We start from the raw sequence: 14,878 nt of genomic DNA on the forward strand, positions 1-14,878 counted from the left end.
GTGAGCCAGTTACAGAATGAGCAGCAGAGGATTCCTAGGCTAGTTCTCTTAGTGCATAATTGTATTCACTCCAAATTTATTGAGCACCCATTAGGTGAGAAACACCAGAGAATTAAGAAGGAATATGGTCACTGCCCACCTAGAAGTTTGTAAGACTGCTGTGGGCATTGCTGTGTGTGGAATGGAAGCAGGAGGCAGGATCACTTCCAGCCAGTGAGTGTACTGGGGGGAGGGGGGGGGGTATGGCATTCCAGGTGGAAGCAATTTGGTGTGCTAAAAGAACTAGGATATGTCTAGAGATTCAGTTTAACCCCCGCATGGTTCTTAGAGTCAAAGCCAAGTCTGCCTTTCCAGACCGGGTAATGGCCTCAGATGCCATGTGGCTCACATCCTTCCAGTTTTGAACTTCACACCTTTTGAAGCTGAGGTGTTCATCCTAATGAGCATAAACACCAAATTAAAAAAAAGGAATTCATTTAGAGAAGCAGGCATAAGCATAAAGGATTAATAGAACCTTACATTTTTCATTGATTCCTAGTAAAAAAATAAAACCCACCAAGACATATACTGCTGACCTTCATTTTTTACTTAAATATAGTGATCTTTAAGAGAATAAACCAAAAAAAAACTTTACACAGCAAGTATTTTACATAAATGCAAACATTTTACATAAATGTAAACATGCACATCTACTTCATAATTACGCAAAATAAACTTTTAGGCACAAGATTTCAAAAATCATTAAAGAATAAGACAACCCAAGACAGATACAACATAAGCAACAAAAACACACATTTCATAACGCTTCAATTGGTCTTGTCTTCCAACCTACTGGTTAAGGCCTGAGTTTCAGAAATCCTACCTTCCTTGCCAAATGGAAACATCCAATTTGGCTGTACCTAAGAGAACATACTATTATCTTTCAAAATAATGTTAATAAATACATCACTCACACTCTCTCTCTCTCTCTCTCTCACTCACACACACACACACACACCATACTTACACCTTACTTAACCAGCCTCTCGATTAGGATAGCAAGGATTTTGGAATTTTCAAGTTTTCCCACCACTGAAGCACATACATATTAATACCACACACAGAAAAAAAAATGATTCTGGTATAGAAATAAAATAATGAGTGGCATCATCACAGATCTTGTTTGTTTATATTGTTTCCCCAATTCACGTCTTTACTGAGGCTTGCCATGGCTCCCTGGGCACCCTGAATTTAAGTCTTTATATCTTGCCTAATGACTTACGATATGGCAGAAGTTGTAGAGGACAGAGAAAAGGCAATTTTAACAATTCAGTTAGAGACTTCCAAAACCATGAAAATCACAAATAGTTTTCAGCTGTCTCCAAATGCTTGGAATGTTTGCTCCACGTCTGCCCTCTGTACTCCACTGGTTGGTTTTCTCTGCCTCCTCCCCACCAGGCTATAAGCATCTGAATGTCTATTCTTGTGGACACCCCAGGGAATAGAGATGAAAATGACGGTCCCTGCTTTTAAGGAGTTCACACCAACCAGAGCTCAAGCAAGAGGAAGGTCAGTACAGACAGCACTCCAGTGGGCAGAAAAGAACAGAGGGAGAGTCCGCGAAGATGGCACCTACACAGTGTCAGGACTGGGGCTTGGCGGGGGAGAGGGAGGGAGGGACTGAGAAGGCACAGAGGCACGAAGAGTAAGTCCAATGAGGCTGGTACGAGGTAACTGAGAAGTAGTAGTCTGTGGGGCCAGATTCTTGATTTCCAAAAAGACAAGATTCCTTATTCTGGTGGGTAAAGCTGGAGAGCAGGCGGTGGGGGTTGTGGGGAGGGAACCACTGAAGGCTTCGTGCAGAGAACAAACTGGAGCCAGCTGGAGGCTAACCATGCAGGGCCAGGTAGGACGGGCGACAGAGGAAACGAGCCCAGAGAGCTCGACTCACCAAACCCAGTGCCACATGCAAGCATTTCCTATAGAAACAAACATCTTGACCCGACATGTGAAAAACCACAGTTCTATCTGTATAAATCAAGACTTTAGGAGGAAAAAAAAGAGAGTGAGGCTTAAATAGATTATTTTTAGTTCAAGTTCCTGGAACCTGCCCCAGCTTGAGCAAGTTAAAAGCAGTGAAACAATTCCCACATCCAGTAACAATTCAAGTCTCCCAATCATGACCTTTACCTTCCCTGAGCTGTCATTAGCAAGGAATTATAAAGCAATCATCAATTCATTATGAAGAAGTTCCTACCTGCCATTAAATCCACCGAAACCTCACGATGGGCTGAGAACCCACTGCCGAGTACCAGTGTGTCCCCATTACCTACACGTGGGGGGGGGTGGCGGTACGAGTGTGCCACCGGATGATGGCTCCCGACCCACATCTCCAGCTCACTGGAGTCACTGCACATGAAACAGGGGACTCCATAAGGTGCAACTCTCACCAAAGCCCCCACCACAAATCATCTAATTCCTTTCCAGGTCCAGACTGCTTCCATCCACTAGCTGGGGAAGCAGAGGCCATCTTTGAGTGGAAGAACCCAAGGAAGGAAAATCATTTTCAATGTTCTTAACACCCATTGAACCAAAGCAAATGGAAATTTCTCAGGACATTCAAATTGTATCCATTCAAATTCTAGAAACAGGCTACTCCATACCAATCACAGGATGATTTATCACACATTCACTCAATATGGAACATTTACTAGTGACCAGTTTCCTGTAACAACAGATTCATTTGGAAACTGCACACTGCAAAAGGCAATCTTGTGACTTTCTTCTAGTTTATCAAAAATACAAATCAGTCTGGGAGTCAGGCACAAACAGTGGTACAAAAGCATGAAGAGAAATACCTTATCTAAGAATGTGCTCGTTTCATATTGCAGAACCCCTATCTAGATTCTGGTTTTTGGAAGGCTGCTGCTGGTTCTTTTGCTCAGAAAGGTTCCTTCACTACACCTCTCTCCCACTCCTACCTCCCCTTACTAAAATTCACTGAACGGGAAACACTCAGTATGGACCTACGTGGAACTAAAAGCCCCAATTTAATTGAATCTCATGTGTTAGCACAGTGGCTGCTGGTTTAATCTGCTCAGCCAGCCTCGTGTATCTAGGGACTTTTTGGATCAGAATTTGAGCCAGAAGCACCCAACACTTCATCTTTGGGAATCCAATAAAATCTCTGACGTACAACTAGAAGTCCCATGAACAAGAATCTCCGGTTCCAGTTAATGAGATTCAAGGGCGGGAGCAGCAGGAAAAGCTGGGGCAGGGGCAGGAGACGGGCCACGAACCAGCTGTGTGCTTCTCTTTCCTCACTTGTAAGTGAGGGGGCTGAACTCGCGGAGCTCCGGGGTCCTGCCCAGCAGCCGCTCTAGGACTCCCTCCTCCAGTCCATCTCTACACAGGCTCGTCAAGCTGGGTCAGACAAAACTTCCTCACCACTTTGTCTCAACAGTTTAAAGTGGTTGTAAAATACTTCAATGCTGCAGTTTGAGGTCTCCCTCTCTCCCCTACCCCTCAAAGACCAGGTTTCATTTCACTGGTGCAGACCACCTGGCCAAACTGGTGGCTGCTGAGGTTTAAAAGCGAATCACTGGCCTGGTTAAGATGATGGCCTTTGAGTAACCTAGACCAGGGTACATTTGTCCTTTTTTCATTAACAGTGTTAACCAAATAGCAATAGAATTGTTAGTTCTTCTATAGATCTACTTTGCAACATGAGATTGTTCAAAAATTACATGAGAAAATCACCCATCACCACTAAGTTAAAGACTTGAGTATCTGAGACCTCCAGAGCCTCGAACTCCTGCTACAGTCACTGATCCACAGCATGTCCCTCTCGGCAATGGGCTCCATGTGAGCGCAGCCCGGTCCGGCAGCAGATCTGTGCACCGAGACGCTGATTTCGAAAGATCTGGCTCTAGTCATCACTGTCACTGCCAGACTCACTCAACTGCAAGTCATTTCCTACAAAACAAAAACCACAGAGTCACACCAAAAGTGCGCAATTTAAAAATGACTTCCCCACAATTCTTTGTTTCACCGCCTTGGTTATCGCACTATAGTAAAACAAGCCAATTCAACTTAATTAGGGAGGAAAACCGATTTGGCTCAGTGACAAAACTGACACAGTCAATGTTTTTAAAGAAATGCTATTCTTGATATCTGCAAAGCACAGCGATGCTACGTACTAGGATAGAACAGGGGGAAGCAGGCCAGACAGCTTTTAAATGTGTTAATAAATAGCAAATAAGTATAAAAAACCGATTCACCATCTAGAATCGTTCACATGAAGTTGCTAAAATAACACCGAGTTAGGCTTCCCGTCAAGGAAGCCGAATACTGTTTATACCAGTAACCTGCTAATCCAGCATCCCCTCCTGTTCAGTTACTTTAAACCTCAACTCTCAACTGAAGAGCTTCAATTACTTTAGCCTCAGATTTTTGTTTAGTGTGCAGAATTCAGGTGTTAGGAGTAAAGAACAGAAGTGCTCAGCGTTTTAATCCGATAGAGTAACAGGACCCAGTTGATAGCACTCAGATTATAGCAAAAGTGAACCACTATACGACTGGATTGCTACTCCTAGACCAGCCCTTCTCAGTTTGTGTGGAGGACCCCGGGGTCCTTGAGACCCTTTCAGGAGGGTACTTCCTCTTCTAACTACACACCTGTGTGAGGCCAGATTTTCTTCATATACATCAACCTAGACAACTTATGGCAACAGACTGAACCCAGGTTCCCACTAAGCTAGATCGTAAAAAGATTTGCGAAATTTTAAAGCAATGTTACTCTCTTACTAAGTATTTTTTGATTGGAAAAATTTGTTTTTCATAAAAATGATACTTTTGTTAACATGTGACAGTTTATTATTGTTATTTTAAATGAATTACTGGATAATTTAAATATTGCAGTTTTAATTTCTAATGGTAATATTGAGTGGATATAAGCCACGTACACAAAGCTCTTTGGGGTGCTCAATAATTGTTACAATTAAGAGGTCTGACACCCAAGAATGGAACAACTACCGTTCTAAACTTAAGGAAGGCAACAGGGGCCTGGCAAGAGCTGGTAACTCCCAATCGGCTAAGTTGAGCACGATCTCTTAAAAAGTAAGATGATGTGCTTTAACAGATCGGTGGAACTGGAGCTGGAAATCTAGTTTTGAAATTGCTTACATAAAGTTAAGGTCTTGCCACTTGAAGAGCTGCAGATCAGGATGACTTGGTGCGCAATAAAGAGCTAAAAGGATTTTAAGATACTGGTAAGCAGATAACACCCACTGTGCCTTTTTTTTTTTTTTTTTTTCTCTTTCTTTCTAGGAGGAGAGAATAATTTGGCATTGACTGGGCAAACTCGAGAACTCAGTCAAAGCCACAGTAGCTATGTGGCACTATTCCACTAGGAATACCAAATTCCCAATATGAAATTTACTACTCCTGGCCAACTGAGAATAGCACCAAAGCATCCCCTGACATCCAGAATGTAGGCCCAGAAAATGGGATAGCAGACAATATCCTCGACTGATATCCTAACAGTGTTCAACTCACTCAAGTAGCGTTTCTCCAGCAGGAGTGGTCTTGCCCCCCAGAGGATATCTGGCAATGTCTTGAGATATTTGGGGTTGACACAACTGGGGACAAGGGAGAGAGAAGGGCATCTACCGGGTAGAGGCCAGGAATGCTCTTAGTCATCCTGTAATGCATTGGACAGCCTCCATGACAAAGATTTATCTGCCCCACAATGTCTGTAGTGGTGAGGTTGAGAATTACCTTCGCCTGGTCCACTGTAGTAGGGTTAACTAGGTTAGCTTACCAACTATTGCCTCCAGACCTTCCAACCTCCTCAAAGGCAGTCATGCCAGATGAAAGCATTCATTAGGATACTGGAGAGAGAAGGGCATAGGGAGCAAGCACTCTCCCCATCTCCAATACGAAGAAATCTGTTTTTGTTCTTGTTTTTCTCTCCTTTACTTTAGTATCAACTGCACGGAGAGCCACCCAGATATAGCAATGTCCTTCCTCTTCCTCTTGCCAAAGGCTAGTTGGTTTCCAAATATACCCTAATGGCTCAGGTTCCAAAGTCTATGGGCTGCAGGACACCACAGTCCGGACAACTGTGTTCTTGGGACTGTAAAAAGACCTAGAAGCAGGGGACACTATAGTGGAGGGCATCGCCCCTAAAGCCTGTAAAGCCTGGTAAATGCAAAAACAAAGAGCCGAGCTGTTCGTGTTTCAGCATTTTCGAGAATTCACAAAAACTAATTTGTGCCAGTGGGTGAAAAAAAAAGAACAGATTTTCTAGTTTTGTGCTTCCCCAACACCCCCGCCCCTTTTATTTTTTTTAACTGTTTGGTAACTTACTTCTTTCTGCTCCAAATTTTGTCAGGATGCTTTCTTATGCCTTAAATATCTTCTGGTTTACAGACTCGGGTGTAAGATATATAGAAGCTGCATCTCTAGTCTGACATGCCACCCCTCTCTGAGCCAGAAAAGGGAGAGCACACTTACTGAGGGTGTTCATGAGCTGGTTGCTTCCTTGTGGTCGGCTGGTTCCATTGGCAACGGCCGGCCTGCTGTTGTAGGGCTGCTGGTGTGCAGGCTGTGGAGGAGATGCCGGACCGTTGTCCTCACCCTCGCTGCTGGAGCTGTCATCATCGCTTCCCGAAGAGCTCTCAGAGTCTGAGGAACTGCTCCCACTGCTGCTGCTCATCTGCTCAATAATGTCAACTTCAGCCCTCAGCTCTGGAATAAAATGACACGACGGGGGTTAGCCAGCAACCACTCTCAAGGCCGCAAGCTGCCTTCTGTAAATAGTGAATTGGCAAAACCAACAGCAATGAGGAATGACTAAAATTCCTGCTTCTTATTCCTTAAAAACGTATAAAAAAAACGACTAAGACCAAAATGAACAAAATAAAACGGTCTTCAGAGAGACAGCGGAAACATTAACTTCACCCCAAATAACAAAAAGAAAACTGTTTCAGATAATGATGGTTCTGTGTAAATTAAGCCTATTTGCCTTATCTACTTAAAAAAACAAAGACTGTGAATTATGGGATTAAACACCAAATAAGAGAAATATTATGCTAAAAGGTTGAAAAATATTTGACTAGGAATTGGAAAGATCTGGGTGCTTGTTTTGGATCTGCCTCTAACCAGCAGTGAGACCCAGGTGGGAGTCAATGATTTTTTTCCAAGACACTTTGAAAAAATAAAAGGCCACAGCAGACAGCCTCTGAGGTCCTTTTCAGCTTTCCTGTCCTACAAAGGAACTGAGGCATGCAGGAGGAACCATGGTAACGGAAGGAAAATGGGGAAAGAACATTCCTCCTCTGCCCTCTGTATATATTTCACTGACAGCCATGCCTGTCAGGTATTACATTTTTTTTATAGAAGTACAGCAGGGAACGAAAAACATGTTTACCTAACACTTTCAATGTCAGTGAATACATTAAGGATACATCATAGGATACATCAAGAAAGATGCCAGATTTTCCTGTCCAAACATACCATGTGATTTTAAACACGTATGGTTCCTTTAGGCGTAACTGTCAATCACTAACCACTCATAGTCCAATTCTTGTTCAACTACAGTGAAAACTTTAACAAATAGCATTCCAATATCCCTGAGGAAAATCAAAATCGAGAACAAAAACAAAACAGGAGGCTTAATAAGCGTGCACCACGCAGAGAATGATTGTTTACTGAAAGCACTTCTATAAGGTAGAAGAGGCAAACTTCTCAAGTACAACTCTATCTTTCCCTGTTTACTACTGCTACAGATTTCATTGTGTTTCATAAAACTTTATAAATCTGAAATACGACAGCCTCATAACTTCCTGAGAGTCTGGACAACGAAAACCACCCCCTCCCTGTATGAGGAGAAAGCCAAAGTGAGAACCCGACCAGACCTCTAGGTACTTCTAGGCCATGTCCATTTCCAGGTCCCATGGCACTCTTATGTTTACACACTTTGTTAGTACAAAGCAATGGTCCTGGTATTTTAAATATCCCTCTGACCTAGATACTATACTAACACTGACACACCTGGTTTTTACCCAGACATCTTGGAATTCTCTTCTCCCAAAACCTTAAAGGCACGGCATATAGACTTTTGGATGACAGTCATGCTTGTTTAAATCCTGGGCCTCTGAACAGAAAGCTGCAAAGACAGCCACAACTCAAGTCACTTGCCTGGACCTCCCTTGTCAAATGAGAAGTGGTAACAGCCCCACCTCCGTCACCTCTGGAATGGTGAACTCTGCAGATTATTTTTTCAATGGCAGAGAATGCCCATGCCACCAGTGCCCATGTGATGTCAACGTGATAGCCTTGTGATCGCCACAAAAGCCTCAACACCCAACTCCCAGTGGCTATCAGTTCCAGAAAATGCTCCCTACCTCTTTTGATGTCATCCAGCTGAGGTTCAGGTGAAGGGTTATCTTTCAAAGGAGAAGTTTTGGGTCCAACTGGAGGCTTTGTCGGAGCTCTGAATGGCAGAGGTGGTGGAGGTGGTGGCGGCTGAGATGGCTGTGGGGGACGAGTGGGCTGCTGTTCCATTCGGGCTTGGATTTTACTGCTCCCCTCAGCTCTGAAATGAAAAACAGACATTAAATTGCAGGGCCAAAAACAGTGCTCCTCAAATCTGTTCAGGTAACCAAGTACCTAGAGGTCTCTGCACAATTGTGCTTCTCTACACACTACTTCAAAATACTGATGTTTGTCACTTTATCCCATGAACTACTCATTCAACAACTGCCTACTGCATTCCGGTACTGCACTACGCACCAGAGATACAAAGATGAATAAAACAGCCCTCAAGAAGCTCACATTTTATAACAAGCAAATAAAACCGATATGCAAGACACAACGTGATCGTGAGAACCCATTTTACCAGCAGACAATAGGACTACTTGACTTGTATACGGTATAAAGTTACAGTCACAAGTACGTGAGTTACTACATAAAACCAGCTCCTGAAATGCTGGCTAGTTTGCAAGTTTTCCCACGATCTGTTTACTGCCTGTTCATCTTGTCACGCGCCAGCTCTTGCAGGCGGACAAACAAAGCATCCCACCCCAACCGGAGAAAATTCTATTCACTAACAATTTCTTTTGTAAATGGATGAGCCCACTTTGGGCTTTTGAACTTTGGTGTGCACACAAATCGCCTGAGGATCTCATTAAAATGCAGATTCCAACTTAGCAGGTCCTGAAATTCTGCACTTTAAAAAGCATCCAAGTGATCAAATGCTGCTAGTCCACAGATGACACCGAGTAGTGAGAAATGCCCACAAACATCATCTGTTGGGGAATTAACAGTGGCACCTGGTTCGGGGAGGTAATTAATACAAATCTATCCCAGGCAAGAGAGGAGCAGGGGGCTTGGACGCGCATGCCCAGGCTAAGGGCTCTGTTCTGATGCTGGACTCCAGTTCACAGGCTCATGAATCCGCAGTCTGTGTGTGTGTGTGTGTGTGTGTGTGTGTGTGTGTGTGTGTGTGGTTTTTTTTGTTTGTTTTTACAGATAACGATAGTACCTTTCTAAATATTATTTGTAAAGTTAGATAGGATAATGCATGAAAGCATTTAGCATAGTATTCAGTAACCCCTCGATAAATGGTAGCTACTTTTTTTCTGGAATGAGTAAATGAAGAAGCATAAACAGAAAAATATCAGGCTATAACACTCTCTTTAAGAATTTAGGACTGTATTACAATAATTGCTGTATCACAATGTAAAAAACAGAACCAGTGGGTTGCTTCTATTCATAGAATGAATTGTGACTTTAAAATTTAATTGGCTTTGTATTACAAATGTAAAGCCTGTTGAATTAAAGATTAAAGAGAACTCACTTTTTACAAAAATAGGCAGAACTTGGGGCGCCTGGGTGGCTCAGTCGGTTAGGCGTCCGACTTTGGCTCAGATCATGATCTCAGTTTGTGGGCTCGAGCCCCGCATCGGGCTCTGTGCTAACAGCTCAGAGCCTGGAGCCTGCTTGGGATTCTGTGTCTCCCTCTCTCTCTCTCTCTCTGCCCTTCCCCTGCTCGTGCTCTGTCTCTCTTTCTCTGTCTCTGTCTCTGTCTCTCTCTCTCAAAAATAAACATTTAAATAAAATTTTTTTTAATTAAAAAAAATTTAAAAAATAGGCAAAACTTTATTTTAGTGTTATAAATATCTCAAATGCATCTTGCGAAAAATTAATGTTTTTAATCTAATTACAAGTCTACAAGTTTAAATCTTATCCCCTTAGGTGATACTATTTGAACAATCATGAGATTAATAAAATAGATTTAATTATAAAATACGTCCCTTTCCCCTGTGGCTTCCACGTTTCAGGTCTTAAAAGCTTTTATTTCTTTTTATTGCATTTGAGGAAGTGATATTTTACTGACTTATTGAGAAGACACAGGTAGAGTTGTTGATATTATCGACAGGACACTGAATACTCAGATGCTCATATCCTTCTAAAATAACTGAAGAAATAATGCAAAGATCTAGAAACCTGTATCAATCTGTATCTGGTCATTCACGTACCTTGTTTTCTTGACCTGAATGCTGCTACTGAGTTTTTCCAGCACATATTCACCAGTGTCATGATTAATAATAAGCACACAGTCTTTCTGATAAGGCCGTTTGTTCCCCTTGAACACAGTCATTGGTGGTGTGGATCCCTATATGCCACAAAAGTAAAAGATCAAACCAGACACACCAGTTATGAACATTAAAAATGAATTTACAAGTGGCTTCATGAGTATCAGAGCTACTCAAACAGAATAGAATGAACTGATTTCTATTTTAACTCCTCTGGCTTCCTAGGCAAAAAGAAAAGGGATATAATATACAGCAAGAATCTATAACTGCAACTACTTCTCAGTAATCAAGAAAGGTAATGTAAATTTTCAAAATTACCGTACATTTTTCTAAAGATTCAAAACATGTTACAAATAATGGCGAGGTATGAACTGGTAAAAACAGATTAACCATTACTTGGTATTATACTGAGTAGAACTTTTCATTGCAAGAAGTAAAACTAATACGTGATTTCTGTATTTCCTTGTAATTTCAGAGTCCAGGGCTTCCCCTCATGCCAAGTAACCAACAGAGTATTCTCTAAGGGCAGCTCATTATTCTGCTTGGCTGAGAGTAAGTACATCATGCCACTCACCTGCCTAAGCCCTTTAACTGCTAACCTGTTGCTCTGAGACCCAAGAATAAAATCTCTAAACCAGATACCTGGCCCTTCTGCCTCACCCTGTACCCCTAGCCCTAGGCTCTGCAGGATCCAGAGTAGAAGGTGGCTGGCCTCTCTCAGATCCTCATGCTCTTTCTTGCAGGGCTTTAACAAGGCTTCTGCCTGCAACATCCTGCCTCTTCCTCTCTTTCAATTACTCAACCTTCAAATCTGCTCAAAGGTCACTTCCTTAGAGAAACCTTCCTGATTTTCTAAAATAAATGGCTGTGCTTTTTATATTTATTTAATTCCAGATCATAAGCTCCCCAAGGGCAAGAAAAGTGCTTGTTTTGTTCGAGATTGTATTCTCAGTGCTTAGTAACGGGCCAACACATAGTAGGCGCTCAATTAATATTTGACATATATAGGATTTGATTGTATGGAATAAAAAAAATTGGTTGGCTCCTTGACTCCTTATTCATAGGGTAAAAACTTAGAGTTGGAAGGGACCCTAGAGACCATTTATCTAACCCCTTCATTTTACATTTGGCAAACGAAGATCCAAAGGGAGATGATGTAATCTGCTAAAGGCAACATGCAATGAAATAGCAGTTGGAACTGGCAGACAAGTAATTTCTACTCAGCCTGAAGCTTCTTGTCCAGAGCCTTTTCATCCTATTACTGGTTACCAAGACCTTATTATGTTCCAGGACAGGGCTGTGACATCCAATGACACCTGTTCATTATGAGCATTTTGTCTGATCCTTCAGGCTGTGTGATTATAGTGCTACTTTGGACAAAGCTTCAAAAAAAAAAGTCTCTCTCCGTAGGGGTTCTCAATTTAACTTTTAATTGGGTTCCTCATCCCTAAATTAGCTGAATGCTCTGATCCTCTGGTGCTTGGCTGCAACTTTCAGTCTGCAGTCCGCCCTTTGCCTGATATATGAAAGGTGTCAATTCTGCTCCTGCCTGTCTTAACTCCTGGTTTGGCTGTGCCACACGCCTAAACTGTTGTTGCTATAAGCCAACGTGGCGTTGGGGGCTTTGCTCTTTGGAGCTGTGTGAGGGAAAAGCTAGGCCAATCTGAAAGAGCGGCTAGAGGGGCTAAGTATCCAGACAGGAACCTTGTCTACTTGGTAGCAGATGGGGGAAAAGGGAGCTTGGGAAAAATGGCAAAGAATCATTTTTACTCAAGCACTTGGGAAACATGAATTCCAACCTACCCCATCCCCCCAATTCCCTTTTTCCTTATGATGGAATTTTAGAAATCTAAAAATTTTTAAATAGTAGGAAAATTCAAATTGCAATAAATAGAATATGAGGATTCACTGTGATTCCACAGTGCATAAACTTACAGGGATATGTGGCAGGGTAATTGTGACTTCATCTCCTTTGCCAACCTGAAGCTCTCCTTCACAGGAAGTGTCTATAGATGCTGGCTTAAAGTCATCTAAAGGGAAAAGCAAAAGAATATTTATCCAGCCGGTTACTTATACTATGCCTCCTGGTCATTCTTGTTTAAGAATTAAAATTTTTTTGTGAGTCAGATAAATGGAAAAATACAATGTAGAATTAAAAAAACCTATTTCATTGTGGAAAAAAAGCAGAGAATAGTACAATGAGCCCCTGTGTACTGTCACCCAGGTTCAAGAAGAATTATGAACTCAGGGACAATCTTGTTTTCTCTATACCTCCTACATACTTTGCCTCCCATCCCTGCTGGATTACTTTGAGGGGGGAAAAAAAAAAAAAAGCTAGAATTCATATACCATTCTATTAAGCAAAGATATTCCCTTCTCCCAAGTGACACATGAAAATTAATGCCTTCTTAGCCAGAGGGGTTTTGTTAGGATTGTTGTGTACAAGATCAAAAGCAACAGAGCATATTAAAAAGATTCTGTGACTGTAACACCCTATATGAAACAGGAAAGCCCCAGTATCATATAAGCTGATTTCATTTTGCATAGAAACTGTCAACATTAGGATTTCCCACACTCAAGTTCTTATAAAAGTACAGAATAGATGGTTGAACTCTATCTCCAAAGGTTAATCCTGCCCATCTCTCTCAACGGCTGCTAACGTGCACCACGAATAGCCATCTTACTCCATTCTGACATAAACTGGCCTCACACTGCAGGCCACGTGCATATATGAAGTGTCTCACTTAAATTCCACATTGCTCTTCCCTCTACCAAAACATCAATTTAGTAAACTGCTCCGAAAACGATGCTCTTATCACATTCCCAATATCCTCCTTCTGAAAGAGCTGATCTGCTGTCACTAGGAGACACAATAATGGTTTGGCAAGTGACCGCAGAAATATGGAACTTCATTATCTAACACGCCCTCTTCCAATGTGTTGAGTCACATTTATTAGCTCCTTAGACAAAAACAAGTCTTAACCAGCATTAGGGCTGACGGATACCAGAAGCTTGTGAATCACACAGAAGGATGCTCAGCCAGCCCATCCCTAAGAGCCAAAACTTTACCCAGGACATAGAGTGGACGTGCCCTCCCTCCACAGAGTCTGTAATCATGTAGAAAAGGAAGGTCCAGCATAACAACTATTTGGACATTCTTGATGCCTCCTCTCCCCCGCTTCCAAGCATACATCAAGCTTTATCAAGGCTCACGCATTCCAATTTTATTCTTCACTCACATGGGACTTGGTACTGAGTTAAAGTCGGGGTAGTATAGGTCACCTCAAAAGACAGCAGAGTCAAACGAGGTACAGAAAGCTGGAGGAGGAAGACGGATGGAGCGCACAGAGGATGCGGATTCTTTGGCTGCCAAGGGGATGAAGCGCAGGCTCAGGGTAACCAGAACAAAGACGAACGAGGAACGAAGGCTAAGGAACACAGGGAAGAGGAGAATGTAATAGGAGGGAGTCGATAAGGCTCATCGGCAAACGGGAAGAGTCCTTTAAACGTGGAGGACCCCGCTGGGGTCATCAGAAAGTGGGACGGATTACAGGGAGAAGTGGAGTCTGATGTGGGGTCACAGTCTTTGGGTAATAAAGAGGGGTAAGTTTAGAATAAAGCAGGGCTGGGTGGGCGGATGAAAAACAAAGGAGCCAATAACCTTCGGAAGAAGTATTTGGGACCACAAGGCAGATGGATAGCTGGGAGTGGCGAAGCGTTTGGTTTGGGGAGCTGGAAAAGGGGGGAGGGGGGGAGGGGGAGAGGAGGGGGTGGAATCGAGGTCCAGGAGGATCTGGGCGAAGAGAGAAGGGAGCTGACGTAGGCAGGAGGTTCCCTGGGCTTTGGAGGGACGAGGGAAGAGAAGGAGTCGGGTTGGCAAGAGGCGGCGGAAGGGAACAGAGGGGAGGGCTGGCTTACAGCGAATGGTGTGGAAAGAGGCCCGCGGTCGCTTCTCGAAGCTCTCCCCGAGCCGCAGGCAGTGTTCCTCGCGGTCCAGCAACGGGTTCGCAGTTCCGTTCATGGCCCCCCACGAGCCTAGCGCCCGGACCGGCGCTCTCCTGGCGCGGCCGCGGTCCGAGCTTCCGGCGCCGGCGTCCGGGGGAATGAAGCTCCCGGGACAGCGCTCGGGGGCGCACGGCGAGCCGAGCCGGCGCCCACCCGGGGCCGGAAGCAGGTCCTCGCCTCTGCGGCGGGGTGGAGGAGGACTGCGCGGAAGCAGGGCCGCGGAACTTCCGGCGTCGGGGAGGGACTTCTGCGTTCGTGACGGAAGTGGCGGGGGCAGTGCCATGGCCAAAGGA

General features: G+C 43.5%; 2 protein-coding genes across 3 annotated transcripts in view; one reads left to right on the forward strand and one right to left on the reverse strand.

The window, feature by feature from the left end:
• The window catches only part of COLQ (collagen like tail subunit of asymmetric acetylcholinesterase), a 76,821-nt gene extending 65,602 nt beyond the window's left edge, over window positions 1-11,219 (forward strand). For both annotated transcript variants that reach the window (XM_058729846.1, XM_058729848.1), the window contains exon 17: window positions 11,056-11,219. In XM_058729846.1, the coding sequence (XP_058585829.1) occupies window positions 11,056-11,191 (136 nt within the window). In that variant the 3' untranslated portion in view covers window positions 11,192-11,219. The remainder of the gene's footprint in view (window positions 1-11,055) is intronic.
• On the reverse strand, window positions 566-14,875 carry EAF1 (ELL associated factor 1). The gene is made up of 6 exons (XM_058729851.1): window positions 14,499-14,875; window positions 12,516-12,610; window positions 10,524-10,660; window positions 8,388-8,578; window positions 6,496-6,729; window positions 566-3,954 (listed from the first exon to the last, which is right to left on the reverse strand). Exons 1-6 carry the CDS (start codon window positions 14,866-14,868, stop codon window positions 3,908-3,910), a joined length of 1,074 nt encoding a protein of 357 aa, XP_058585834.1. The 5' UTR covers window positions 14,869-14,875; the 3' UTR covers window positions 566-3,907.
• Window positions 14,876-14,878: the final 3 nt, after the last annotated feature.

This window comes from Neofelis nebulosa, chromosome 5, assembly GCF_028018385.1.
Source record: "Neofelis nebulosa isolate mNeoNeb1 chromosome 5, mNeoNeb1.pri, whole genome shotgun sequence".
Taxonomy (NCBI): domain Eukaryota; kingdom Metazoa; phylum Chordata; class Mammalia; order Carnivora; family Felidae; genus Neofelis; species Neofelis nebulosa.